The sequence below is a fragment of the Epinephelus lanceolatus genome, chromosome 12, assembly GCF_041903045.1.
Source record: "Epinephelus lanceolatus isolate andai-2023 chromosome 12, ASM4190304v1, whole genome shotgun sequence".
Taxonomy (NCBI): domain Eukaryota; kingdom Metazoa; phylum Chordata; class Actinopteri; order Perciformes; family Serranidae; genus Epinephelus; species Epinephelus lanceolatus.
The window spans coordinates 41,649,325-41,675,416 of record NC_135745.1 but is presented as its reverse complement, the minus strand read 5'-3'; the positions used below and the strand labels follow the sequence as shown (position 1 = coordinate 41,675,416).

General features: G+C 40.8%; 1 protein-coding gene across 2 annotated transcripts; it reads left to right on the top strand.

The window, feature by feature from the left end:
• The first annotated feature begins 1,609 nt into the window (after positions 1 to 1,609).
• On the top strand, positions 1,610 to 16,618 carry tmem71 (transmembrane protein 71). Of its 2 annotated transcripts, none has more exons than XM_033649907.2 (11): positions 1,610 to 1,806; positions 6,556 to 6,655; positions 7,415 to 7,476; positions 8,187 to 8,232; positions 8,354 to 8,563; positions 13,072 to 13,343; positions 13,533 to 13,724; positions 14,140 to 14,206; positions 14,569 to 14,630; positions 15,709 to 15,758; positions 15,848 to 16,618. In XM_033649907.2, the coding sequence occupies exons 3-11, from the start codon at positions 7,446 to 7,448 to the stop codon at positions 15,869 to 15,871; spliced, it is 954 nt and encodes a 317-aa protein (XP_033505798.1). In that variant the 5' UTR covers positions 1,610 to 1,806; positions 6,556 to 6,655; positions 7,415 to 7,445; the 3' UTR covers positions 15,872 to 16,618. The 2 variants fall into 2 exon arrangements, with proteins under 2 accessions (XP_033505798.1, XP_078029556.1); XM_078173430.1 differs by having other exon boundaries at positions 1,760 to 1,807; positions 6,563 to 6,655.
• The last annotated feature ends 9,474 nt before the right edge of the window (positions 16,619 to 26,092 follow it).

Genomic DNA, 26,092 nt, shown 5'->3' with positions numbered 1-26,092 from the left:
TTAACAAAAAAGCTGAAATAACTGAAAACATGTTTTATATTCTAGTTTCTTCAAAATAGCCACCCTTTGCTCTGATTACTGCTTTGCACACTCTTGGCATTCTCTCCATGAGCTTCAAGAGGTAGTCACCTGAAATGGTTTCCACTTCACAGGTGTGCCTTATCAGGGTTAATTAGTGGAATTTCTTGCTTTATCAATGGGGTTGGGACCATCAGTTGTGTTGTGCAGAAGTCAGGTTAATACACAGCTGACAGCCCTATTGGACAACTGTTAAAATTCATATTATGGCAAGAACCAATCAGCTAACTAAAGAAAAACGAGTGGCCATCATTACTTTAAGAAATGAAGGTCAGTCAGTCTGGAAAATTGCAAAAACTTTAAATGTGTCCCCAAGTGGAGTCGCAAAAACCATCAAGCGCTACAACGAAACTGGCACACATGAGGACCGACCCAGGAAAGGAAGACCAAGAGTCACCTCTGCTTCTGAGGATAAGTTCATCCGAGTCACCAGCCTCAGAAATCACAAGTTAACAGCAGCTCAGATCAGAGACCAGATGAATGCCACACAGAGTTCTAGCAGCAGACCCATCTCTAGAACAACTGTTAAGAGGAGACTGCGCCAATCAGGCCTTCATGGTCAAATAGCTGCTAGGAAACCACTGCTAAGGAGAGGCAACAAGCAGAAGAGATTTGTTTGGGCCAAGAAACACAAGGAATGGACATTAGACCAGTGGAAATCTGTGCTTTGGTCTGATGAGTCCAAATTTGAGATCTTTGGTTCCAACCGCCGTGTCTTTGTGAGACGCAGAAAAGGTGAACGGATGGATTCCACATGCCTGGTTCCCACTGTGAAGCATGGAGGAGGAGGTGTGATGGTGTGGGGGTGTTTTGCTGGTGACACTGTTGGGGATTTATTCAAAATTGAAGGCACACTGAACCAGCATGGCTACCACAGCATCCTGCAGCGACATGCCATCCCATCCGGTTTGCGTTTAGTTGGACGATCATTTATTTTTCAACAGGACAATGACCCCAAACACACCTCCAGGCTGTGTAAGGGCTATTTGACCAAGAAGGAGAGTGATGGAGTGCTGCGGCAGATGACCTGGCCTCCACAGTCACCGGACCTGAACCCAATCCAGATGGTTTGGGGTGAGCTGGACCGCAGAGTGAAGGCAAAGGGGCCAACAAGTGCTAAACACCTCTGGGAACTCCTTCAAGACTGTTGGAAAACCATTTCAGGTGACTACCTCTTGAAGCTCATGGAGAGAATGCCAAGAGTGTGCAAAGCAGTAATCAGAGCAAAGGGTGGCTATTTTGAAGAAACTAGAATATAAAACATGTTTTCAGTTATTTCACCTTTTTTTGTTAAGTACATAACTCCACATGTGTTCATTCATAGTTTTGATGCCTTCAGTGAGAATCTACAATGTAAATAGTCATGAAAATAAAGAAAACGCATTGAATAAGAAGGTGTGTCCAAACTTTTGGCCTGTATTGTACATGAATGAAAATATACTTGCTGCTCATCGTCCTCCTTTTATTTTGAAATCCTTGACCGGAACCTGTATTGTTTCGTGTTTTCAGTTTAACAGCTGATGGTGTTTCCGGTGTGGGAGAGGCTCAGTGACAGCTGCGGAGCTCCGATCCTCAGATCTTCCGTCTCAGAAAGAAATTCAACATTTTACAACCAAAAGTGCTGAAAAATAAACAGAAGAAGGAGATTTTTCAAAAGTTTAATCTGTCAGCGAGGAGAAAAGTTTGTTTCTTCACTTCCGGCAGAGAAACGTGGAGCAAAACAAACCGGTGAGTTCAGTCCGTTATTTCTTTGTCTGGTTTTGTGCAGCAGATTCTGCTGAGATCGACTAAAACTATATTAAAACAAATGGGCATTTTTAACATTACATTATTTTATACGGAGATTTGGTTGGAAATTATTATTTTTATTTTTATTTTTATTATTATATTTTTTGAAATTGTGAAACTCCCTTCTTAATTTGTATTTTGACAAATGCAAGCCTATTTTTTCCTTAGGTGCAAAACATAATTACAGGCGTTAATAAGAGGTTTATGACGGAAATATTACAGGAATGTTGCAGCTAAAAATAGCGTGAGGCCACTATAGGCGCTATATGATTAACATGGAGAAAGTGTAGTGACTGTTTAAATAGGAAGGACAATAAACACACTATGTCACATTAATATTGTTGCAAGTGATGATTAAAAAAATAAAATTGACAAAATTAAATAATAAAATCATTCACCTCAAAGCAACCTAAGTAGAAAGTATAAAGGACTGTTACTCTGCAGTGTTGCAGTAATATCAGAGCAGTAACAAATAAGCATCACACACACATGAAGTGGCCCTGAAGCAACGTTACAGAGGAGAATGATGAATTTTAAAAAGTCTCAAATTACAATAATTGTTATAAAGATTAAATCCTGTGAGGTTTGAAGTTCTATAAAAGTCTCTATTTCCTCTAGAAATATAATTAAAGTACAGTAGACTGTGGCTGCATGCAGGTACAGCAGTGTGTGTGTGTGTGTGTGTGTGTGTGTGTGTGTGTGTGTGTGTGTGTGTGTGTGTGTGTGTGTGTGTGTGTGCTGGTGATGCTGAAATGGTTTGGTCCATCTTTGTGTTTCCTGCTACGCATTTTCCTCCAACATCAGCAGCTCCAACAGAGACAGGCTGCTGCTGCTGCAAGGAATGCTGGGAAACACAGGATGGGAAGAGTCCAATGTGACACAAATGGGGGGGGGGGAATAAATAAATAAATTAAATAAATTAATAACTGTAATCTTGTTTGAAAATATTACACTACATAAAGATACCATAGGAAACGAAACCATATGCCATGTTTTGGCTCAGGAAAATTATAGAAATATTTTGTGTTTTTAAAATCTCTATAAAATTGATTAGTATTATTTAAAGAGATCAGAGATTTAGATTTTTTCTTTATATTATTAAGTGTGAGGAGTTTTTTGTCCATATAATCGCTGACATTCTTTACATTTTTATCTTTTTTAAATCTCAACTAATGTCTTCAGACTAAGGTTTCAGACAATGTAAAAACCTCACATACTGTTTCAGTGAGCTAAATAGCATGCTGGTGTGGAATTTCAGAAGCAGCCAGTGTCTCTGTCTGCAGATTCTCTCTGGTATGATGAATTATGTTGTATTGTGTTATTAACGAACACGATGCTCTGGTTTCGTTGCTAGTTATTTTTAGTTATTTTTATACAAACCCACCCAGAGCAGTGTTGAGGATTTCTGTTTCCAGACAGTTTGTCAGGATATGTTTGTTTTATCTTCCAAACACTGACAGGAAGGAAGGTTCACACAAAGCAGCCTCAGTGTGTGAAAATGATCATTTTTGTCATAAGAGGAGACTCATACTAAAGGTCCAGTGTGCAGGACTCAGGGGAACATATTGGCAGATATGGAATATAATATAATAAGTATGTTTTCTTTAGTGTGTAATCACCTGAATATAAGAACCGTTGTGTTTTTGTTACCTTAGAACGAGACGTTTATATCCACACAGGGAGCAGGTCCTTATCTGTGGAGATCACCATGTTGTACCGCCATGTTTCTACAGTAGCCCAGAACAGACAAACAAACACTGGCTCTAGACGGGGGACATTTGCATCTTCTTGTGTTGGAGCACGATCTCACTGAAGTCATCGAAATCCAACACTTGGGCAGTGACTTGCAGCGTCAGAAACCAATGAAAAACGGCGTCCTTTAACGGCAGCATGATACACAGCCGGTTGCCGTTATAGTTTAACGGTGCCTGGCCGGGAAATGCGGCAGGACAAGGACAAAAGTCAAGGCAGTGAAAGTTCAAGTGGGGCAGGTGGGAGGGGTGATGTGTGGGTCCAATCAGAGTGTTATACATATTATTCATATATCACTGTAGTGATGCATTAACATGTAAGAGGTATTTCAATATATTTCAATATTCAATAAATTTGACCAGTTCTGTGTTTCATATGTAAATATCTAACTCGCTGTAAAATAAAAGTCGTGCAACAGAATGCACAAGTTGTAAAAGTATAAAGTAACGTAAAAACTATATAGTTAAGTCAGCAGTGGTGGAAAGTAACTAAGTGCACTTACTCAAGTATAAGTACTCGGGGTGCAATGGTACAGGTAGCCCACGGTACGGTCCATACCTCGGTTTCGGTTCGGTTTCGGTGCGTGTTTTGTGCCTAAAGAGAACAGTTTTTTTTTCCCAAAAAATTCTCTCTTTATTTTGCTTGTCAGCAAAAACCGCATTTCGCAGTATCACTTGACATGCTGCTGTGTTGCCTATTCAAGTGCTGGAATTTGTTATTTACGTGACAACGCCTGAATGCAACACAGGCTCCGCTCCATAGACTGTGTGTTCAGTGCCGTGCTGCGGGTCCTGGCCGGGCTCGCTTACAATTATCGGTCAGGAAATTGCACCCGGGGCCGCGCTCTTGTGTGCTCACCTGTGTGTGTGTGTGTGTGTGTGTGTGTGTGTGTGTGTGTGTGTGTGTGTGTGTGTGTGTGTGTGTGTGTGTGTGTGTGTGTCGGGGCTGAACTCCGCCTTGCGCGACACAGAGAGCAGAGGAGGATTGTAAATGCGCGACCGAAACTGAAATGATCTCACACAGGAGAATTTGTATGAAGCCGGTGCTTCTTCAAACTTCTGTCTCTCAACTCTTCCACTTGGCTCTATATGTTGTTTTTTCCACTTCTTTTCTGAGTGAGGCGAGCGTCACTTTCCCTGGCTCCAGTTATAACAGTGTGAGGGGGTGAGTGGGCGGAGCCACAACAGTGATTGGACATTAACTCGCGGGGGGGGGGGGGGGGGGGGGGGGGGGCTTTTGTGCAGCAGGCTGACTCGGCCGTCCATGGACTCGGCCTGTGGCACACACACACACACAGTGGTCTGTAAAGCATCAATGCAAAATTAATTGCAAAACTGAAAAACCGCGGTCCATAAGGGCGAATTGATCCGTGCAGGGCGGACCGAACGGCTCAATATTTTACCGAGAACCATTGCGTCCCTAATAAGTACAAATTTGAGGTATTTAACCTGAATATTTCTGTTTAATTCAACTGTACACTTCTACTGTTCAACATAATGAGTACTTTTACTTCCGGGTTCTGAAAGTATATTTTGATGCCACTACTTTTATACTTTTATTTAAGTAAAATTTTTATTTGGTTTTGTTGTTTTTACACTGTAGTATTGCTCCTTTAACTTAAGTAAAAGATGTGAATACTTCTCCCACCACTAGAAGTACAGTACAAGTAAAAGTACTTCAGTTACCACTGGACTCTTTGACTTTTCCCAGTTGGTGTCAAGTCCTGGAAAAAATAAAACTACCCAAAATGTACTGGGTGTTTCTGGGAAACTTTTTAACGGGCCACAAAACTAGATTTTTGTATGAATATTCATCTTCTCCACGGAGATCATTCTGACTCTCCTGAGGATGAACCCTTCAGATTTGAATGACCTCATGACCTTTCCTCTAACGCCACCCTCAGGACAAAGTGGCGCACTAAAGCTAAATCACCAGGATGTTGTTTGTTAGACCGTTAGTGCTTTTTAAACTCTGAGGAGCATTTTTCAGTTGAGACAGACTCCTCCCCCCCCCGTTTCACTGTAACACAGAGCGTCTCTGTTTGCAGCCCACTGACAGCCGCTGACCCAGTTCATCTGCTCATTAATGTTTTATTCAGCAGCACAACAGAATGGAGTCAGACCTCTGAGTGACCTGCAGGAGGCGAAACAAGCTTGGAGACAGAGTTTAGGCCTTTGAGCAGAGTTACTTTGCACCTTTAAAGAAATATTCAAGAAAAAATACACTTATTTGTTTTTGCAGTCGTCGATGAAAACACACCGTTGGTACCACTCTCGTGTGTGTGATGTGGTTAGCATGACTACCAGTCAGCTGCCAGCCTTTACGCTAAGCTAGGCTAACCACATCCTGACTCTGTGTCCATATGCTGCGTTTAAAGGTACAATCTGTGAATCCGAATATAAGCAGGCATTAAAAACAGACTCTATCTAGTCTATCCTGTATGGTTCAGACTAAATTAATTATCTTTGAATATTAGAAAATATAACTTTATTATTTTCACTGGCAGAAAAACATACTTTAAAGATTTATCCAGAATTATACTTGGGTCTGTTGAGATGCCTCAAGTGTCCAGTACATAATTCATGGGCATTTTCTTGATGAAAGTTTGAGAGAGAACAAACTGGCACTGAGAGAGCTTAATGGTACCAGAAAAACCAGAGTAAAGCCCAAACACATCCTGACACCATCTAATCTCAGCTGGTGTCACCGGGCCCCTGATATCTCACTGTCATCTGATGTCTTGTGCACACACAGTCACAGGAAGCAACATGTGACTCCACCTCGGCAACAATAAGTCAAACTGAGCCTTCAGGCTTTTCAGTGGGACCGTCAGAGACAAAGTTCCTCCCAGCAGTCACAGAGTTAACAGGAAACATGAGCTCAGAGTCACAGCCCCTCTGTTTTTCTCCTCTTTTCTTCTTCTGCTCTTTTTCTCAGGCTGCTGCTGCTGCTGCAGGATGTGAGAGAACCACAACACAAAACACTGAGGACTGAACGCCACAGCAGATCTGAGACAAGAGCAGGGACAAGTCTGAAGGTACGGCTTTAAAAGACTTCTCTCGTGTGTCTGTCTTTATAAATAAAAACCCTGAACTTATTTTGCAGTCTGATCAGTGAGTGGATTAGATTTATATTAGCTGGGAGAGTTAATCCCTGAGTGCTCAGACTGGAGAGCAGCTCTGCAGGGATTAACTCAACTGACGGAGCTTTGATAAGTTACTGGAAAGCAGATCAGATCGGAGAGGCGGGCAGATTACTGAAGAGCTGGAAGAGGGTTTATTTAGATTTTTGTGCCTGCTGGATGTTATTCTGTATATTTCGTCTCCTCTTAACCCAGCAGTGAATGTATCTCCTAACATGTACAGTGTGTGTGTGTGTGTATCTACAGCCTTCTTCTTCCCTTGCTGGTAAAACTCATCACTGAGCCACACTGTGTCACCGGGTGACTTCATCCTTCATCACCATGAACACACACACTGCAGTTTATTTTGACTCAATCCCACACACACCGTCCTGCTGCCACAAATACTCACTGGAGCACCAAATGCGGATTAATCCGCCACTGGAAATAGTCCCCAACAGAGTCACTGTGTGATAAACACTACAGTAAGCAGCTGTTTGAGGAAACTGCTGCTACGATATCGTTGTGTTTTTAAAGAGGCTGCAGACAGCGTAGCGAGGTCAGACAGTGCTGAGGGACGCCCCAACACATTGTTAGTTTTGGTCTCTTTTGACAGTCCGAAAAACGTCTGCATGTTTCTCACAGCTGGTGTCGGGTTTCTGATGTCTTTCACAGATCGGCAGGAGACGCTCGGCTGCAGACAAACATGGCTCTGTTCTTCTCCGGAGCTGTTACAAGTACGTTTATCAGCAGCAGCAGATACACACAACACACAGCTGTGTCCACACTGTGATGTAAAACAGACTGTTATTTTTTGTTTGGTAAAAATGCTCTTTGAAAACATAGGATCCCTGATTCTTATGACTTCTTTGATCATCTGAGCACGGCCGTCCAGAGGGAGGCTTTGGTGGTTCAAAATATCAAAAAAGCTGTCAGAAATAATAATTATTGTAAGATTTTACTGGGTGGAAGTGCTTCCAGTATCAAGACTGAACTTTCACACTCATTTCCTGTCTGGATGTTTATATTCCCTGAACTGTGCGATTAAGAAAAGTATTGTTTTTGATGTCTCCACTGAAATATTTGACTGCAACTCATCAAACAACCTGAAATAATGTATTTAAATGTCAGCGGCCGACACTCCTCCATTCACGACTTTGCTGCTGTCACATTATATGAATGACCCTGACAACCTGACAACAATAAGCTCCCTGTCCGTCACATTCCTGCAGAGGATTTATCAGCATCACGTCAGCTCTGTTCAGAAGAGTACGTTTACTCAAGTGGTTTCCCAGGCCGACCTCAGGAATGTCCTCCGCTCTTCAAACTGATAAAGTCAACTCGTCTTTATTTAGAAACAAAGTCAGCTTCAGAGAACAAACGTGTGTGTGAGTTGTTTTTTTACCTTCCTGTTAGTCTGACTTATATCATCTTTTCTGTTGTTCAGGTTCCCCAATAAAACGCAGGTTGCGAGCCAATCACTCCTGTCAGAGGTAAAAATGCTTCTGTTACCTTCACCACATATTTCCTGCTGCCACAGACGTGTTGAATATATCTGTACACGCAACAACGAATTAGACTGGTTTTATAACCTCCCGTCTGTGTCTCCCTCAGCCTCGACCAGTCTCTCCTCTCTCCTGACTCCTCGTATGTCTGTTACTCATCTGTGGATGGAGGCGAGCCGTGCTCCTGCCGCCGCTCGCCGCGCCTCCTCACCAACGGATACTACAGCGTCACTGAGGACAGCTTCTCCTGGGACGACGACGGCAACGTGTCGCTGACTCCTTGCAAGACCAACGTGTCCTACAAGGAGAACCTCGTCAGGTGAGAGCAGTTTGTAAAACTAACTTTATTTAAACAGGAGCACAGAGTTGATTTGTTCTTTAAAGGGACAGCGTTTAAAAGTTTTTCTAACATACACTGATGATGAGTTCAGAAATCTGCTGCCACACAGTTCCCAAATGTGGGAGTTTCTTTTGAGCATGCATTCCCACACCAGGCGAGTTAGTTTGTGTAGAAGGCATCCAAGGGGCAACAGTGGCTCAGGAAGCAGAGCGGGTTGTCCACTAATCAGAAGCTCAGCGGCTCCTCTGGCCCACTTGTTGAGGTATCTTTGGGTAAGATACTGAACCCCAGATTGGCATGGTACCCTTGGCCACTAGTGTGTGAATGTGTGTGTGATTGGGTGAGTGTTACTCGTAGCGTAAAAGTGCTTTGAGAGGTCGGAAGACTAAAAAAGGGGCTCGACAAGTGCAAGTCCATTTACCATTTGACCATAGACAGGTAAGAGGCTGCAAACTGCTGTAAAACCCAACTGAGACACATATTCTGAGTGGACTGTGTGCATGTCCAAAGACTGGTCCCAAAACCTGAATAATACCAGCATATCCCACGTCTTAATCGTTAAACGCTAATATCTAAACAGTTTACACGACCCACATCAAATTCAGAATATTGTCATGCTCTGAATGATAGTGGAATATAAGCGTGCATGTGAACGTAGCCAGCTGTAACAGAAACTGGAAGTTTGTCATCAAAATCTGTGCAGATATAAATCTGAACCGCCTCATGTTTCACTGTCAAATGCACAACAGTAACAAACTGGAATCCATGTTAGCAGAGCTCCTCTGCAAACTTCACAGCAGAAACAGAAGGATCAGACACGAGCTAATAGTAGCACATGATGTGCTAAACCAGGTGTAATTCAGTTGAAGGTCTTACATCATACGCAGCTCTCCAAGTCCAAGCGAGCCAGAATCTTTTCCACTGTAGGTGAGACCTGTGGCAGGTGTCTCGGTGCTCCAGCAGCTCTATCACATTATTGATCGGGAATTTTGGATATCCTCTTAAAGGCACCAGCCCTCAATTTGCAACCTAGGTTACACTGAGCTATCTCCAGTACAGGCCAACAGATTATTAGTAAATATAAAGATTTTCTGCTTTCAGAAGGAAGATTCTGAAACACTGAAAACACCTCTCTTTGGATGAGTTATCTTGTGTTTCACTTAAAGCTCCAGTTGGTGACTTTAATAAAAATAACTTTGTCATATTAGCTGAAACTGTCACTGTAGTCAGAAAGAAGTACATTAGACTGATAGCCTGCAAAATCAATCATGTCCCTCCCCTTTTCCTACTGCAAAAGTTAGTCCGGCTGGTGGGCGGTGCTTGGTACTCCTGTTTAACTGTTTCCAACATGGCGGCCGGGTCCCAGACTTTCTCATTTTACAGCTAAACAGTCACTAAAAATGTTTCTGAAAACATCTGAGGTGACAAATAAGCAATGCAGTAACGGCGTCTTGATTCACATTTAATCAGCGCCGCCTAGTTCAACAGTTAAAGCACAGTTCACGAGCAGTGACTGACATGATTGACAGCGTTAGAGACTCTGCGGCTCTGATTGGTTGGTTTGCTACAAAGCAATACAGTAGGCAGAGGAATGTGGTCTCATGTAGCGCTGTGTGAATATTGTGACAGTGTCAGCAACAGTGAAATAAGTTATTTCTTATAAACGTCACCAACTGTAGCTGGAGTTCCACAGGGATCTGTGTTGGGGCCTTTATATAAATGATTTACCAGATATGTTACAATCTGATGTGTGTCTTTTGGCGGACGATACTAAAATGTTTAGAATAATTACTAAGGACACAGACACAACCCATCTTCAAAAAGATCTCCATAGCATGTGTAACTGGTGTGATGAAAAGTGTAAACATTTACACACTGGGAAATCTAACGACAATGAAATTAATTATACTATTGGAGAACTGGTGGTCCAGCATGTTGATGAGGAAAAGGACATAGGTGTAGTGGTCGATAGTTCACTTGAATTCCACACACATTTCAGAAAAAGTTAAAAAGGCAAACTCCATGCTGGTGATTATAAGAAGAACCTCTCAAAATTTATGTAGGGAAATATTTTTGCCATTATACAAATCCCTGGTGCAAGCTCGGTCTGGTGTCCTTATAAATTAAAATATATAGAAAAGATTGAGAAGGTTCAGAGGAGAGCTACTAAATTAGTCCCAGCCAAGTCTCAAGAGATGTCATCTGAAGAGAGGTTAAGAAAATTGCAACTACCAACTTTAGTGTACAGGAGACATAGAGGAGACATGATCGAGGTTTATAAGCTTGTTCATGGAATATATGATACCACAGTTGAGCCTGTTGTAAACTTTTGGTATCGTTGGTATGAGCTAAGAGGGAACTCCCTAGAATTATTCCCACTAAGGTGTTTTTCTGAAAAGAGAAAAAACTTTTTCACACTTGGTGCTGTAAAGGCATGGAACGAGCTCCCAGAGGATGTGGTGCGGGCTCCTTCAGTTAACTCTTTTAAACACAGGCTGGATAGATTCTGATCAGCGAAGGCTGTTCTGTCTGATTATAGAGCTGATTTGTGATTATGAATTAATGTGATTTAACTAAGTGTATTTTGGTACTGTATTGTATGATTTTGTTTTGTGCGTGGAGTCTGGTGGAGAGGATTTATGTCCTGTACCAGAAATTTTAATTAAATTTCATAAAGATTTAATCTCAAAAAGCTCGGATAAACATTGAGGAGATCCAAGGACCACTTTTACTCCACCCTGTTATGTCTTATCTCATCAAACTAAAACCCCTCCCTGATGACACGTGAGCATGAAACATGTGTTTATTTACTTTTAATGAATTAGCCACAAGGCTAATTTATGCAATGTAAAATGTCATAGGCTTGTGCTAATAACATTAGCATGTTGTATGCGTTGTGTAGCCTGTAAGACAGTTGTTTTATTGGTGAACCTTGTGAGTCACAATGGAACTGAATCTGAAACATAACCATTGTTAAATCCTGCTGTTGTCGATGGCTTCATATGTACACATGTAAAATGTCACAGGGCTGTGCTAATATCTTTGGCATGCCGTAGGATAATATGGATGTATTAACCATCAGAGGGAAAATGTGTCGAGCACAGAAACCCCACCGCCTATTAGCATTTTGGAGGTGTAACTGCAGAGCGACACAGACACACCACCAGCATGGAGGGCACTGACGTAAGCTACAACTATACTACGACTATAAATCCACCGTAATCTCAGAGATAGTATGTGAGTGCAGAGAAACTTCCTCAGCAGATAAAAGTGAAAACAACCAGACGTCGTTCTGCGTCAGTGGAGATCAACAACATACAGTCAAACAGCAAAAACACACAGCTGTTTAAATGAAGTGAGAATTTAAGTCACATTGTCGTGACTGTTAATACAGAGTGGTGCCAAAACTGTGACAGCTGAAACACACACACACACACACACACACACACACACACACACACACACACCCTTAAGCTGTAAATTCTTCACGTGTGATGTCTGCGGTGTTCTAGAGCCAGACTGTGATATCATCCATCAGGGTTGCTAGGAGACACTCGTGTTATTGAAACCTTTATTGTCAACATCAGAAGAGTTTCTTTGTTTTGTTTCAGAGCTGATGAACCACAGAGTTTTTTTACCTGCAACTTCACTGTCTGAAATCTGAGTATTTATTTTATTACATACTGCAGAGCATCTCACCTCATACTGTGTGTGAGTTAAACTGAAAACAACTTTGTTTTGGGGTTTGTTCATTCACACAAGCCAAACAGATCCAGGATGTGTTATAAATTAGACTGTATGTATTAGTAGGTTTTTTATATATAAAATCATATCTTAAACTCATTTCTGGCTTTTCAGATATGCATATTTTCAATGAGCAATTGAGCTGAAACAATTTGTCAATCGATTAATTAGTCGAGGAATAGAATTTGTTCATTTCTTTTAAATTTAAAGTAATTATTTTTCAAGCAAAGATGTGTCTGGTTTCAGCTTGTCGAGATCTCTTGCTGCTCCTTGTCTCACTTATGTGATAAAATAAACCAAATATCTTTGGGTTTTCAATTTTAAGGTGTCACCTGTGGCTTTGTTGACTCGTAATGAATATTGTTCCACAGCAGATTAATCAGCAATAAAAATAATCTGTGGTTGCAGGTTTGATTCTGTTCTTGATTTATAAAACAAAACCTTGATGAAAATTTTAGATAATTTGGTCTTATTTTGCATTAATTTAATGGACGCATCTATGAAGAATAAATCATTACTCACAATTATGATTTGGCGAAGGGAAAATTACTTTATGGGAAACTGGAGAGAAAGAAAAAACAGATAAAAAAAGATAAAACTTAATCTCGTGGGACATTGTTGTGCAAATAAACAAAATGTAACCGATAAAGATCAAATGTTGGAACTCACAGAAATATAAACAGTGAAAACATGTCACGAGCGTTCGACAGATGAACGTAAGCATCATTCTCTTCTTCTCTCAGAGTTTTCCGGCGCAGGCGGCGGCCCCGCGGCTCTCTGGCTCGCCTGCTGAGCGACGTGACGGAGAGCTGCCAGTCGTGGCTGGATGAGAAAGTCTTCAGAGGCGTGTTCGGGACAGGACTGAACCAAAACCAGACCTGGGACCAAGAGCTGGACCAAGACAGAGACCAGGACTGGACCAGGACCAGCAAGGAGGGCCCGACATTGTTGGACGAGTCAGCCTGGTCTGGGTTTAACAGCACCGAGCTGGACGACACCTGCAGCTTCACTTACGGTGGGTGACGGAGGGAGGTCTCAGTTCTCATCAAAGATCTGAACTATCCCTTTATCCTCTTCAATTCTTCTTCTACCTCACAAAAAAAGCCCTCCAGTGGTTCCAGGTAGACGTGTAAAATTATCATAAAGTGTTTTTAAACAGTAATTCGTGTTACTAAATATATTTTTGTCTGGTTTTCTCTTTCAGACCCAACTGAGATCCCGCCCCCTCCCGACAAAGTGGCCCCGCCCCAGAAGCTGCTCGTCCAGGAGGAGATATGTTCAGAGATCTGTCAATCGAAGGAGCGGTTCACCCAGTCGCTGGGCGGCCTCTCTGAAGTCCCGCCTCCCTCGGCCTTCTACACCAACAGCTGCTGTCAGGCCTCACCTGAGCACACAGGTGAGCTGCTGCATGTTTTATTTATTCATTTATTAGTGTTTTATATTCTGAGTTTTATTTCAGAGGCTTCTCTTCTCTGACGGGATAGAGTTTCTCATCATTAAATATTCTTAACAAAATACAAATCACACAACTTTAATCAAAGCACATTTTAAAATGCACCTTAGCACCAACATTAGTGCATAAAAAATACAGAAGTTGTAGAATGTGGACAAAGTATTTTTTGTTGTCAGTGTCTGGCTGAAATAAAAAAGGTGGTAAATTTACATATTTTCAGCCACAGATTTCACAGAGGACGTCTGAGATGTTGATTTGCTTGTTGCCGAAAGTTTTTATTTTCACAACTTAAGTAATATTTTATTTAATGTTTCTTTCCCACTGTTGGATGATGGAGTTGTTTGCATTTGTGTTTCAGGGTTAACCATGAAGGCTCTGCTCCTTTTCATCTTCACCATCTTCATCTTCACTGCTCTCTACTCAGGGTAAAACTTTTATTTCCAAACATCAGTTATTAATTAGTGAAACAGATCATCTGTGTAAATATTATATATATTAACTAAACAAACATGATAAGTTTGGTGGACGTGTCCTTCAGCAAAGGCCCTGGCTGAGTGTGATGAGACACCTGTCAGTCAGCTCAGACTCATGAAGTTCATTGATTTGGTGTTTCTAGAAAGAAGTTTTCCTTTTCACTTTAATACAGTTCCAGTTTGCTTGGAGCCTCTAGTGGCCATCAGAGGAACTGCACACACGCTGTTAATTGTTGTTGTTTACCCCACATGTTCACAGGTAGGACGTGACAATGAACTGTGCTTTGTGTTTCTGACTCTGTTCTTCTCTGCAGGTGTCTTATGTGGAGCGCGACCTTGGCGTCGACCGTGTTCATGATGGTCACAACATTTATGCGTAAGTATCACAAACATTGGCAGACATTTTGGATCTGTTTTCTTCCTGAGACATGAAAACCTGCAGTGAAACATTTGTTTTATATCATACATTATTTTAATAATTTTTATGCCTCCAGCCTCTGGAGGTGTTATGTTTCGGGTTGTCCGTCCCTCTGTCCGTCCATTCCATTCTTGTGAATGAGACAAACCTAGAGCGTCTTGAGGGAATCCCTTTAGATTCAGCACAAACCTCCACTTGGACACAAGGATGAACTGATGAGACTTTAATGGTCAGAGGTCAAGGTCACTGTGACCTTGTGTTTGTTGTATTCTCTTGAACGTGATAGCTCAAAAACACCTTGTGGGAATTTCCTCAAGTTTGGCACAAACATCCACTTGGACTCAAAGATGGACTGATTTGATTTTGGAGGTCAAAGTTCAAGGTCACTGTGACCTCGTGTTCGTCTCACTCTCATGAACGTAACAGCTCAAACACACCTTGAGGGAATTTCCTCAAATTAGGCACAAACGTCCATTTGAACTGAAGGATGAACTAAGTGGTCAAAGGTCAAGGTCACTGTGACCTCGTGTTTGTCTCATTCTTGTGAACGTGAAATCTCAAGAACACCTTGAGGAAATTTCCTCAGATTTGGCACAAATGTCCACTTGGACTCAACGATGAACTGAATAGATTTTGGTAGCCAAAGGTCAAGGTCACTGTGACCTCACAAACGTGTTTTTGGTCAAAACTCAAGAATTCATACACTAATTATATGTTTTAGAATCTGTAGCTTCTTCACAGCAACATGTGTTGCCTATATTAAGCACTGTCAACTGTCATGACTACGTATGAGTTTGAAGAGATGTGGTTGTAAACTATAACTGCAACTTGAAATTAAATTAATTAAATTTGCTTGTTTTACAGACTTTTTGCGCCTTAACAAGACTTAATTTGGGAGAAACAAAATACTTGTGATGTTTTGAAAATACCTAAATCAAAGACTTAGAATACGTAGACGATATATCCACAGCTTAAAGACAAAAAAAAAAATCATATATTGGTTTTAAAACATTTCTGATGATGCGGTCTCTTTCAGTCCTGATGAAGTCGGGGCCGATGGGCGAATGGAGGCGGGCGAAGACAGAGGTGAGTCCCAAATCAAACATGCTTCTCTTATTTCTGTCAACCTGCAGTGAAGAGACAACAATAACTAATCTGATGATTCTGTTTTTCAGGATATCACATCAAGAAATGAGTAAAAGAAGCGTCAGGAGACAGTTTCCAAAGTCTGCGATGTGAAACTTGAAGAGTGGCAGAAAAGGTCTGAAGGGACTCGGCAGAAATCTTTTATATTTCACTAACTGTTTGCATGTAAGTTGCACTTAAAGTTATCCTGAGCTCCGGAAAACATTTTACAGCAACACCTGCTTGATGCTTCGACTGAAAATGAAATCTTTTTGAATGTAAATCTTTATTTAAATATGTTTTCTGCGCTGAAATGCATCGACCAAAAGGGCTGAAGTTTTTGAACTGTTTGAAATTAAATCAAAGCCGACACATCTTAAACATTTAACCTTGAAGTCCAATGCAAAACGCCGGGAAAATCAACATGGTGGTGCGTCCAGGTAGTCCTCTGTGTTGGATGCTGTGACCATGAAACTTTTTACCAACATCATGTTTGGATTTTCCCGGAGTGTAAAAGCTGAATCAGACAGTATGTTTGCTGTTAAAAAGCTGAAGGAGCTCATTAACGTGGTGACACCAGTTACTGTAGCTTAGCTATAAAACATTAAAAAAAGTATCCATATAAAATATAAAACATCCAAATGTACATGATGTATTTTTGAAACACTGTAAGTGTATCTTTTATTGTCAATAGTTGAACTTGGCTTTTTTGGAATGTCCAAAGTGACCAAATGTCAGACTGAACTCGTCTGAAGAGAACAAATTCAGGTCCATCAGCAGTGATTCAAAATAAGAGCTGTGACTTTTTCTAAAAAAAATTTTTTTTAAAAATGCACAACACACCTGAAGTTCTAGTTCATCTACCTGGGAGTATTAACCACAGGAAGTGCCGTTTTTTTTCCTGAAGAAACTGAATGAAGAGTTTTACTTCAAAATGTAATTAAGAAAAGATCCATACATAGAATAATGATGAAATAAATCATGCTGGTCCTGGTGCATTAAAGCAAAAAAACAAAACAAAACAGAAAAAACAAACAAAAGTGAAACTCTATCAGGAGCTGCACCATGTCAAAATAAATCCAAACCTATATGACTGCATGTGGGATTTTGATGTGAAAGGACAGAGACAGGAAGTGTCCACGCTCAGTAGGTTAATTTCCAGGGCTGGTACCTGCGGTTATTCCACAGGCTAGTTAATAACATGTCGGGCAGAAAATCCAAAGTGTGGGATCATTTTCAGAAGGTGAAGGACGAACCCAAGGTGATATGTAAACTCATCTTCATTGGTCAACTACAAACATGACGTATCATCTGATCATGTTCAGACAGAGTTGTTCTCTGCAGCATTTTGGAGTGAAACTCTTCAGCTGTTAAAGTGCCTTTTATATCAGCCAGCAGTGCAGAAATACAGAATAATACAGGGAAGTGTTTGATTCAAACCTAAAATGCTGCTCAAACATTAAACAGACCTGCTGCAGTGTTACAGGGAGATCGTTCTGATGGAGGAACTCACTAAAGGATTGCGCGGCTGCTAAACCTGCACAAGCAAGACAAAAGGAAACCGTGTCATCTTCAAAGCACTTGCACAGAGTAACGTGCACCTCTAACTGTGCTGCCGAGCAAATAGCATCTCAGTGCTTTCAGTGACATAATATGCATACATCCCCTTTCCAATTCACAAAGATCTGCGCTAAATATCAGCACAGTTACAGTGAGGTGTTCTCAGAGAGTTGGTGGTAACTGAAGCGTATTTTAAGGGGTGTGACGCTCAGACTTTCCAGACTGCCTTAAGTTTTGAGGAATGCTTCTGCACCTTGTTGGTCAGAACATTGAGCTCACTTCTCTTTTTCTCTCGCCGTTCATTTGCCTGCTGTGTTCTTGGTGCAAAAGCAACACGTGAAGTTTACCTCATGGATAATTACAATCAGATGCATAAGAGGGCAGATTTCACTCAGCTGCAAAACTTTATGGGCGTGTTTGTTTTTGCTGTAATATCATCAGTGCAGTGTCTGTTGTGAATTGGACCTTGAGGCAGAGCAGATAGTGGTGGCAAGAGATGCGCTATCCATGGTGCGATCAGCAGCCGCAGTCCATTCTTTGTGAATTCACCCCTCTGTGTTTGATTTAACCTGCAGGGTGAAGCAGGTGGGTGGAGGTTTACTGTGTTAGGAACGTTTCAGACCTAAAAGAAAGAAAACGTTTTCTAATATATTTGGCTGATCACACATGGAGTTGTTTTCTGAGGACAATCTCATGCCGAAAAAAATTACTGTGAGAAAAAATACTAATAATAAAACACTTTTTCAGCAACAACAAACTTCTTATTTCAGTTTAACCTGCGGCCGCTGTGTTGAACAGACACTGCTGGAATATTTAACAAGAATAAAGCTGCAAAGTGAGTGAAGCCACAGGTCCTGGAAATATCTTATAATATCAATCAACATTGACACGTCATACTTTTAACCTCCTGAAACCCCAACTTTTGTTCAGTAGGCATTTTATTAGTGGTTTCATGCAAGATTAAACTATGAACATTATTTTGTATAAACTACTTTCAACGATAAAATCTGATCAAGTTTTGTCCATGCTTGTGTCACGATCGGCTGCAGACGGACTTGGCAGAGATGGCTGCCATCTTGTCTTTATATAGAGTAGTGTATTGTGGTCTTACCAGCACTAGATGGTGCTTAAAGGTGTCCACAAACGGGACAGCAGGTCCAACTTCAGCAGAATTAAGTATAAAGTGCAGCAAACCCAAAATGTGACGTCCTCACATGAGGACGCAGGGTCGCAGGAGGTTAAAGGAATATTTCACCATTTTTGGAAACGCACTAAATTCTCCTTTTGCTGAAGGTTAAAGGGAAATTTTGGTTTATTTCAACCTGTCTCCTATCGTCCTAAATTTGTTTAAAGTGACTAGTGACATAAAAATAATAGTTAGCATGTTAGCCGTTAGCCTAGATACAGCCGGGGCGCATAGTAGCGTCAGACCTGTTAAAACGTAAGTGAACGGGCAACCTTCAAGTGCAAAGTTAGTCCACTAAACAAGCTTTTTTTCCACAAAGACCGCCTCATATCGTTAGGATAAATGTCAGAGAACATATAGAAAATGACATGTAAACGTGTTGTCTTACCTTACCGGTGTGCTGCCGTGTTTGTTTACCATCTAGCTCTGCTTTCCAAAGCGCGGCCGAAATATATCTGGCGAGCTCTAGATAAAGCCCAGCTGGATACTACTCCAGGTGGAGGTGTCTCGTCCTCGGTCACATCCAGACCTTGAAAATAAGGCTGCAACCGGTCCCATTCCTTGCAACAGAGGCATTCCTCTTCTGTGGGCACTGGGGCACAGCATTCACAGGTACACCACCAATCTCCAGAGCTACGCAGCCTTGCAGCAGCCATTCCTCCTCTCTCGTCCTCTACCTGTTGCGCCTCTCTCTCTCTCTCCTCCTCCGTTCTTCAATTTCACGAAGCTCTTCGTCAGTGTATTCTGGCTCAAATAAATAAGGGCGGCCATCAAACTCTGCAAAATCAAATTCCTCCTCCACAAAGTCAAAGTCTGGCAAAAAGTCAGCCATTATTCTATAAATCTTTCATAAAATAAATGAATGAACTTTTCAGGCTACTGTCCGGTTCTGCCTTCCAGCTGTTGCTGCTTGTTCTCGCAATATTTCGGCCGCGCTTTGGAAAGCAGAGCTAGATGGTAAACAAACATGGCAGCACACCGGTAAGGTAAGACAACACGTTTATGTTTATGTCACTAGTCACTTTAAACAAATTTAGGACGATAGGAGACAGGTTGAAATAAACCGAAATTTCCCTTTAAATGTTCAGATGAATATTCCTCCAAAGCCTGTCGAGCTGAAGTCAGGGCATGGTTAGCTTAGCTTAGCTTAGTGTAGCTAGCTGGAAACCAGAGAGTTTGTTAGTTAAACTGATGCTCATCATAAAATAGTCCCACCACATGACTCCCTCGGAAACCACAAAGTATTGTTTTAAACGTTCCTATTTTAACAACTAAGACACGACATGTTAATATCTGAGTTTCGAGGTGCTGATATGTGTCAGTTTGTAAATTTGAGCCAAATCGGAATCAGTCAGGAACAAAACTGCTGAAATGATCTAAACTACTTAAGGTTTGTCAAACAAGTTCTACAAACCTCAACATGAAACCATCTCACCACATTGACTGGTGCTTTTCTGAGAAGTTCTGCAGCTTTAAAAATCAGTCCACTCTGCCAGATATCCTGACGGGCTCAGAGGGGATTTTATGAGCGCCTTGTTGTCACTATACATGCGTCAGCGGCAGTTTTAAAGTCCATGTGTGAACTCAGCCTTGCCAAATTTTCTGACAACAGGGAGAAACTCCACCCAGCTGGCATCACAGGCAGGAAAAATATCAGCTCCTGTCAGGTCTGCGTCTATGTGAAGCTTTTCTTCACACGTATTTCACTCTTATGTTAAAACAGGGACTTTCTGAGCAATAATTCCAGAAAATGGGAGAAACTCAACTTTGAGCTGTGTTGAGTTTGAACAGTGAGCAGGGAGAAACACTTTGGGATCAGGAAGAGATCTTTAACGTCACATTCAAAAGTATATGGATATATTTAACAGCTTTAAAATCAATAAGAAAAAAAAACATGTCTGATCTCTGAAAATGCCATATCAATACAAACAGTTTGTATTGATCAGTTATCGCTCTGTGATTGCTGTCAGAGGAAAAAGATTTAAATGTTTTCATCAGGAAAAGATGAAATGTGGCAGGAAGGAAGCTGGGACTAAGAAATGTAAAGAAAAACTGTGAAGTACTGTACGGCTTTATAAGGTTTGACTTTATAAAGTTTTTCAAATTCAATCATGTTTGGACCTCAAATAACGCCAAGACTTTTAGCAAACCTGAAGCAGGAAGAGATGAGCTGTGCAGCACAAATCAACTCTTTCTGAGTGAAATGTAAATGTTTTAAATGTGTGTTTTTGCAATGTATCCTCATAGAACGGTTCGTATGATAGTCTACACAGTAGCGCCCCATGAATGACCCTACGTCCTTAACCTAAAGTCACGCAATTATTGTAACGTTACTGAGGTTGGGTTTAGGAAAAGAACCATGGTGAGGACCTACATTAAAGTGACCCAAAGTTCACACAGTTGGAAACATGCATCTCCTGGGGAAAGTCCAAGGTTTTGTAACCCGTCCACCACCAAAATCTGCCTCCTTACAAATGCTCGGGACTGCTTCCTTGTTTACTGCCATCAGCGCATTGGTCACGTGATTGCAGTCTTTCAAAATACGTAGGTTACACACGAATACTGGCTCGCAACTACTTGGGAAATGTACAAGTCTGGGTGCATTACTTTTCGTAGGAAAACATACGAACAGTTTATATGAACAGCCTGGCTTTTGTGAGATGAACCTTTGTGACCAGAGACGTCTGATCTTTAGTTCTTCATGTTCCAGATCATCTGAATGAATTAGCCTCAATAAACATAATAATGATAAGGATGCCATGTTTATGTCATGTAGGAATTACCACTTCAAGACTGAAGTAAATTTTGTTCACGCCAACATCGGAGTTGAAATCACGATTGTCCTGGAAGCTCCGATATTTATGTCTTGGCGCTAAATTATACCGAAGTGCCTGAATGCCTCACACCAACCAAAGTCTGCTGTAAAGGTAATTAAACCAAGAATTATTGGATGTAGTGACAATTTTCTGTTGATGTGAATGATTGCAAGTCGGAAACACAGGAATCTTTTCCACAGCTGTCGTCCATCTTATCGGACGTGCGCGTGGCATCAGATCTGTAACATGAAGGGTTAATGTCCGGTCACACCAGACAGTATATCATGGGTCTGTGTTCACCAAAGTTAAACTCAATGAGTGAAAAAAAATTATGTATTTACTTCTCTTAAGATAATCTGCTAACTGTAGCTATGCCACTGAAAAGAACTGTAAAACCTACCCTTTAAATGCTGGTGTGACCGCGCCTTTAAAGGTCAGACGTCTCTTATTGTGTGAATCACAAGTTTCTGAATCGTCTGATGTGTTTTTATTCACTCAAAGTGCCAAAATTGTAGAAATCTGACGATTCAGGGAATGGAATACAAAAATGTTTCTATATTACTGATATAATTAATACAGCTCTGCATGACTTATTACTTTGCATTTAAAGCTGCATTTATTCATATTTCTTAAATGCACAATGGATCAAATTACGCTGTAAATGAACTCTGCAGCTCTGAGAAGCTTTTAAGCCTCTTTTAGCTCCTAGTTTTGTTTTTATGGCTGAAAATATGAGCCAAACATTTCCCTCTGAAGGCGGTGGAGACCAAAGCAGAGCTATAAAGAGAGTAAATAGTGGATTTGGACACAAACACAGCGATGGGATGCTCTTGTTGCTGGGTGTTCAAAAACATGCTCGTTCTCCTGCCCCCTGGTGGCCAAAAACATTTTGATGCAGCTTGAAATGATCAAAGTTAAACGTGGATCAAGTTTGTCTTTTTTTCCTTTATATGATAGACTTTTATGAGGTGTTGTAAAATATTGAATTTCCTGCAACAGACGTAAAGTTTCTGTGACGAAAACTCATTTAATATGAATTTTCTTGGATGAATCAAACCTTTAGATGAGCTCCAGTTTGTGACGTAATGCAGCTACTATTCCTGGTGTTGTACATACTGTGTACTGTAGATATATTCCATTGACTGCACATGTTTCCAAAAGTGGAAATGTGATACTCTGCTTATGACGCACTTACTATACCTGTTAATTTTTATTATTCCACTGTACTGTATTAATGTTGTTAAAGTCTGAAAACTGTAAAATTAAACCTCGAATGACGCACAAGCTAGATTTTAATTTGAAACAGAGACAAGAAGAATATTGTTGGCCAAAATGAAAAAATGATGTATAAATCAATGTGACCAGTTTGCTTCCAAAATGCTTCCCACACAGTGTTGATCACTGTGATTTAATCCCTGAATCGTCTAAATTCACAAACAGCAGTTCAGTGATTTGGATGATGAGTAGTTGCCCTTTTCATCCTGTCGATGGCGCTGCGTTTGGAGGTTTCATTTTTACAGTATTTTGCATTTGTCATTTATTTTCCAGTTTCAGTGAAAGTGTTTTATGGAAAGTTAAAATGTTTAAAATCCATTAAATCCTGTTTGAAAGACAAAAGGTGTATTTCTGTGCAGTGGAGCTGTGACCTGCAAGTTTCTCTGTGTTTCAGTGTGATGCGTTTTTCTCAGAACAAATAAAAATCACTTTACAGGTGCAGCTGACTGATAAAGAAATTCATCCTGTTTCAGCTGGTTGAAGTGAAATAAAAAACAGGATGTTTCTCATGGTTGTTTTGTTATTAACACTGAAGCTCAGAGCTTTCAAACTCAAATGTTTCTCATCAAATAAATGTTAACCAGTTACACCCCTGATGCTTGAGACTGTAGTTAGGTAGGTAGTTACCACGGGCCCCAGTGCACGCTATTGTGACGGACCCTAGTGCAAGCCAGCTACTAGTTATAAAGTGCACACACACACACACACACACACACACACACACACACACACACACACACACACAGGCACCACTGCTCACTGGACTTGTCAATGTGCTCAACTTGTCAGTCTTGAATTAGCTCCTGTGTCGTATCGTATCGTCACATGATCAAATAGAGACTTGACATTAGGCAACATCAACATACATTTTACCCAACAATCCTCATTTTATACCAGTATATGACAAAAATGTAAAAGAAAATAAGAAGTTATTAATTGTAATGAAAAGTGAATGCTGGCTCAGTCCGAAAGAGGACAAAGACAGGAAAACGTCATTTAAACTAAAATAATTAATCTCACAAACTACAATATGAGATCTCCACAGTGTAACGGCAGTAAAACAAACTCTTTAGGAAACTAACACAACACCCAGAAGTGTGCAAACCTCCATCCAAGACTCTACATTTGTTATTTAATAAATTTTACATCCACATGTACGCTTGGTGACAGTCTACATACAGCCTACATGTGCAATAGTTTGGAGGAAAATGGTGGATGAGAATGTTCAGTGCTCACAATGAGACCTCTTAAAGAATAATTTCACTGCTGGAAAGTTGGTCTTTTCATAAAACTAGGATGTCTATGCAGCAGAAAGACTCAAATACTTTTGAAATTGGGGCTGTATGAAAAGAGAACACAGGAGAAAGGGCTATGGCATTTGCGTTGACTCGAGGTGGAACAACTACAACTACCAGAATCCATAATAATGATATTTAATAACATTCAGAAGGGCTGATTTTAGCCAGCTCCATAATGTTTCCAATATAAACAGGAGGTGATGCATATCGCCAAATTATCATGAATTTGGACCTTCATCACTTACTGGTACTTGTTCGTTTATTTGTCAGTGAACGTAGTTAACAACTGCACAGTGTTTTGGTAACGTTAGCCAGCAGACACCCTACAATGATTTAGAGAAAAGAACCGTAAATGGTAGTAAGAAATAATCCTTGTGAAGGTAAAAGAAACAGGAAGCTGCGATTTTAGTGAATGACATCAAATGTTAGAGCTTAATCGCTGTTCTGACTTACTTGTCCATACCCATTGAGTGCACAGTTGCCCACGTGATCTGAGATCCTGGAGCCTGCCTTCACTAGTCATCCCTTGATCAGGACTGGTAACTAAAGGTGACTGGGCTTTTGCCATCATGGCCCCGAGGCTCTGGAATTCTCTCAGAGTTCCCACACATTTTCACCAATGAGTTTTCAAATCTTTTTCAAAACTTTTCCGTGACTTTATTTAAGTAATATAATACTAGTCCACACCCACTGAGTGCACAGTTGCCCACGTACAGTTTCACATGGTGTGTGTTTGGGATACAGGTCATAGGAAACTGCAGATTAAATAGTCAACTGAACCCATTAAGAAGAGCAATGTATTCAGACAGAGTGTTTGTGAATTTGATAGTACGATTGCTTTATTGAAAGTACAGTAGTACCATTGCCAATAGTGGGATAGTTAGTGGGCTAAAACTGTACATTAGTAGTTGAGGTAGCACGTTGAAAGGCAGATAGTTAAAGTGTTTATATGTTGTATTGACTTCAAAGTGGGGCGCACTGGTAGTTCACACGGGAAAGGTGCAGCTAGCCCTTGTTGCAGCAGCATACCATACCATGACTTAGTCATACCAAAAATTAGAAGAAAACACCAACATTGGTCCACAGGGGGAGCCACAGCGATCGGTCGCATTTTAGCCATTTTGAAGCATTTTTCTGTTGTTATAGCGCCACCCAGTTGCCAATTAGAGTTAAATTTCTCCAGTCACCTTGAGGCGTCCTGTTCTACATATCTACCAAGTTTAGTAAAAATCCATATGGCGGTTAGGCCTAGATAAGAAATGAGCTCTCTAGCGCCCCCATTTTGTTTGATGGGGTCAATAATGGAGGGGTCCCCTCAGATTATGTGTGGTCATATGCCTACAAAGTTGCGTGGTGATGGGTGAAACCCTTGAGATGTTATACACCTTTATGTGATGAGCCACGCCCTCCGCAATATTCATTGCCTTATAGAAGCTCAGTTTTAGTAAGTTTTCCAACTTTTGCCAAGAGTGAACTTTAGATATTGGTCCCTAGATTATGTTCACCCAGTTTCATGCAGATCGCGCAAACTTCCTAGGAAGAGATCCATTTGAAGTGTTTTTTCAAAAAATTCAAAATGGCGGAAAATGGAATGGATGCTATGTAGAAACACTGGTATGACTGTCTTTTTTAAATATTGTATGTTTGTCTGTCTTTTTTAATGGACCTGGAGTCTAAATAAAAAGGTTGATTGATTGTTAAGATTTGTGTGCTAGCTTATTACACAGGCTAACATAAGAAGACTGGCATTACTATGACTCATCACTGAGGGAAATTGCAAGGCATTGTAGCACAAGGTCAAGTCCTACTGTGGCAGATATTTACTTAATGTTAACTCCTGAGTCCAGTCGTAATAAGATGACATGATATGACACCGTGGCTTCTCCTCTTTTTAACCCCAACAGAAATGCAGAGGTACAATCTGTAGTTTGAGCAGCAGCCCCAGAGCCAGCGGAACATCTGCCCGTTTACTACTGACATCGTTGATACGAAGCTGGTTGAAAATCAGCAAAGTATCCCTTTAAACATCTTGGATTTCAGCCTTAAACTAGAGATTTTTTTTTAAACAAATGTGAAAAAGGTGTTAATTATGACGATGAACAAAGCAACTTTTCTGCTCACAGTTGCTTTCAGATAATTATTGCTCATGAATTTTCCGAG

Coding starts and splice junctions, on each gene's coding strand:
- tmem71 (XM_033649907.2), top strand. CDS start 7,446: ATGGCTCTGTTCTTCTCCGGAGCTGTTACAA. Junction 8,233..8,353: donor GCCAATCACTCCTGTCAGAG/GTAAAAATGCTT, acceptor TGTCTCCCTCAG/CCTCGACCAGTCTCTCCTCT. Junction 14,631..15,708: donor GATGGTCACAACATTTATGC/GTAAGTATCACA, acceptor GGTCTCTTTCAG/TCCTGATGAAGTCGGGGCCG.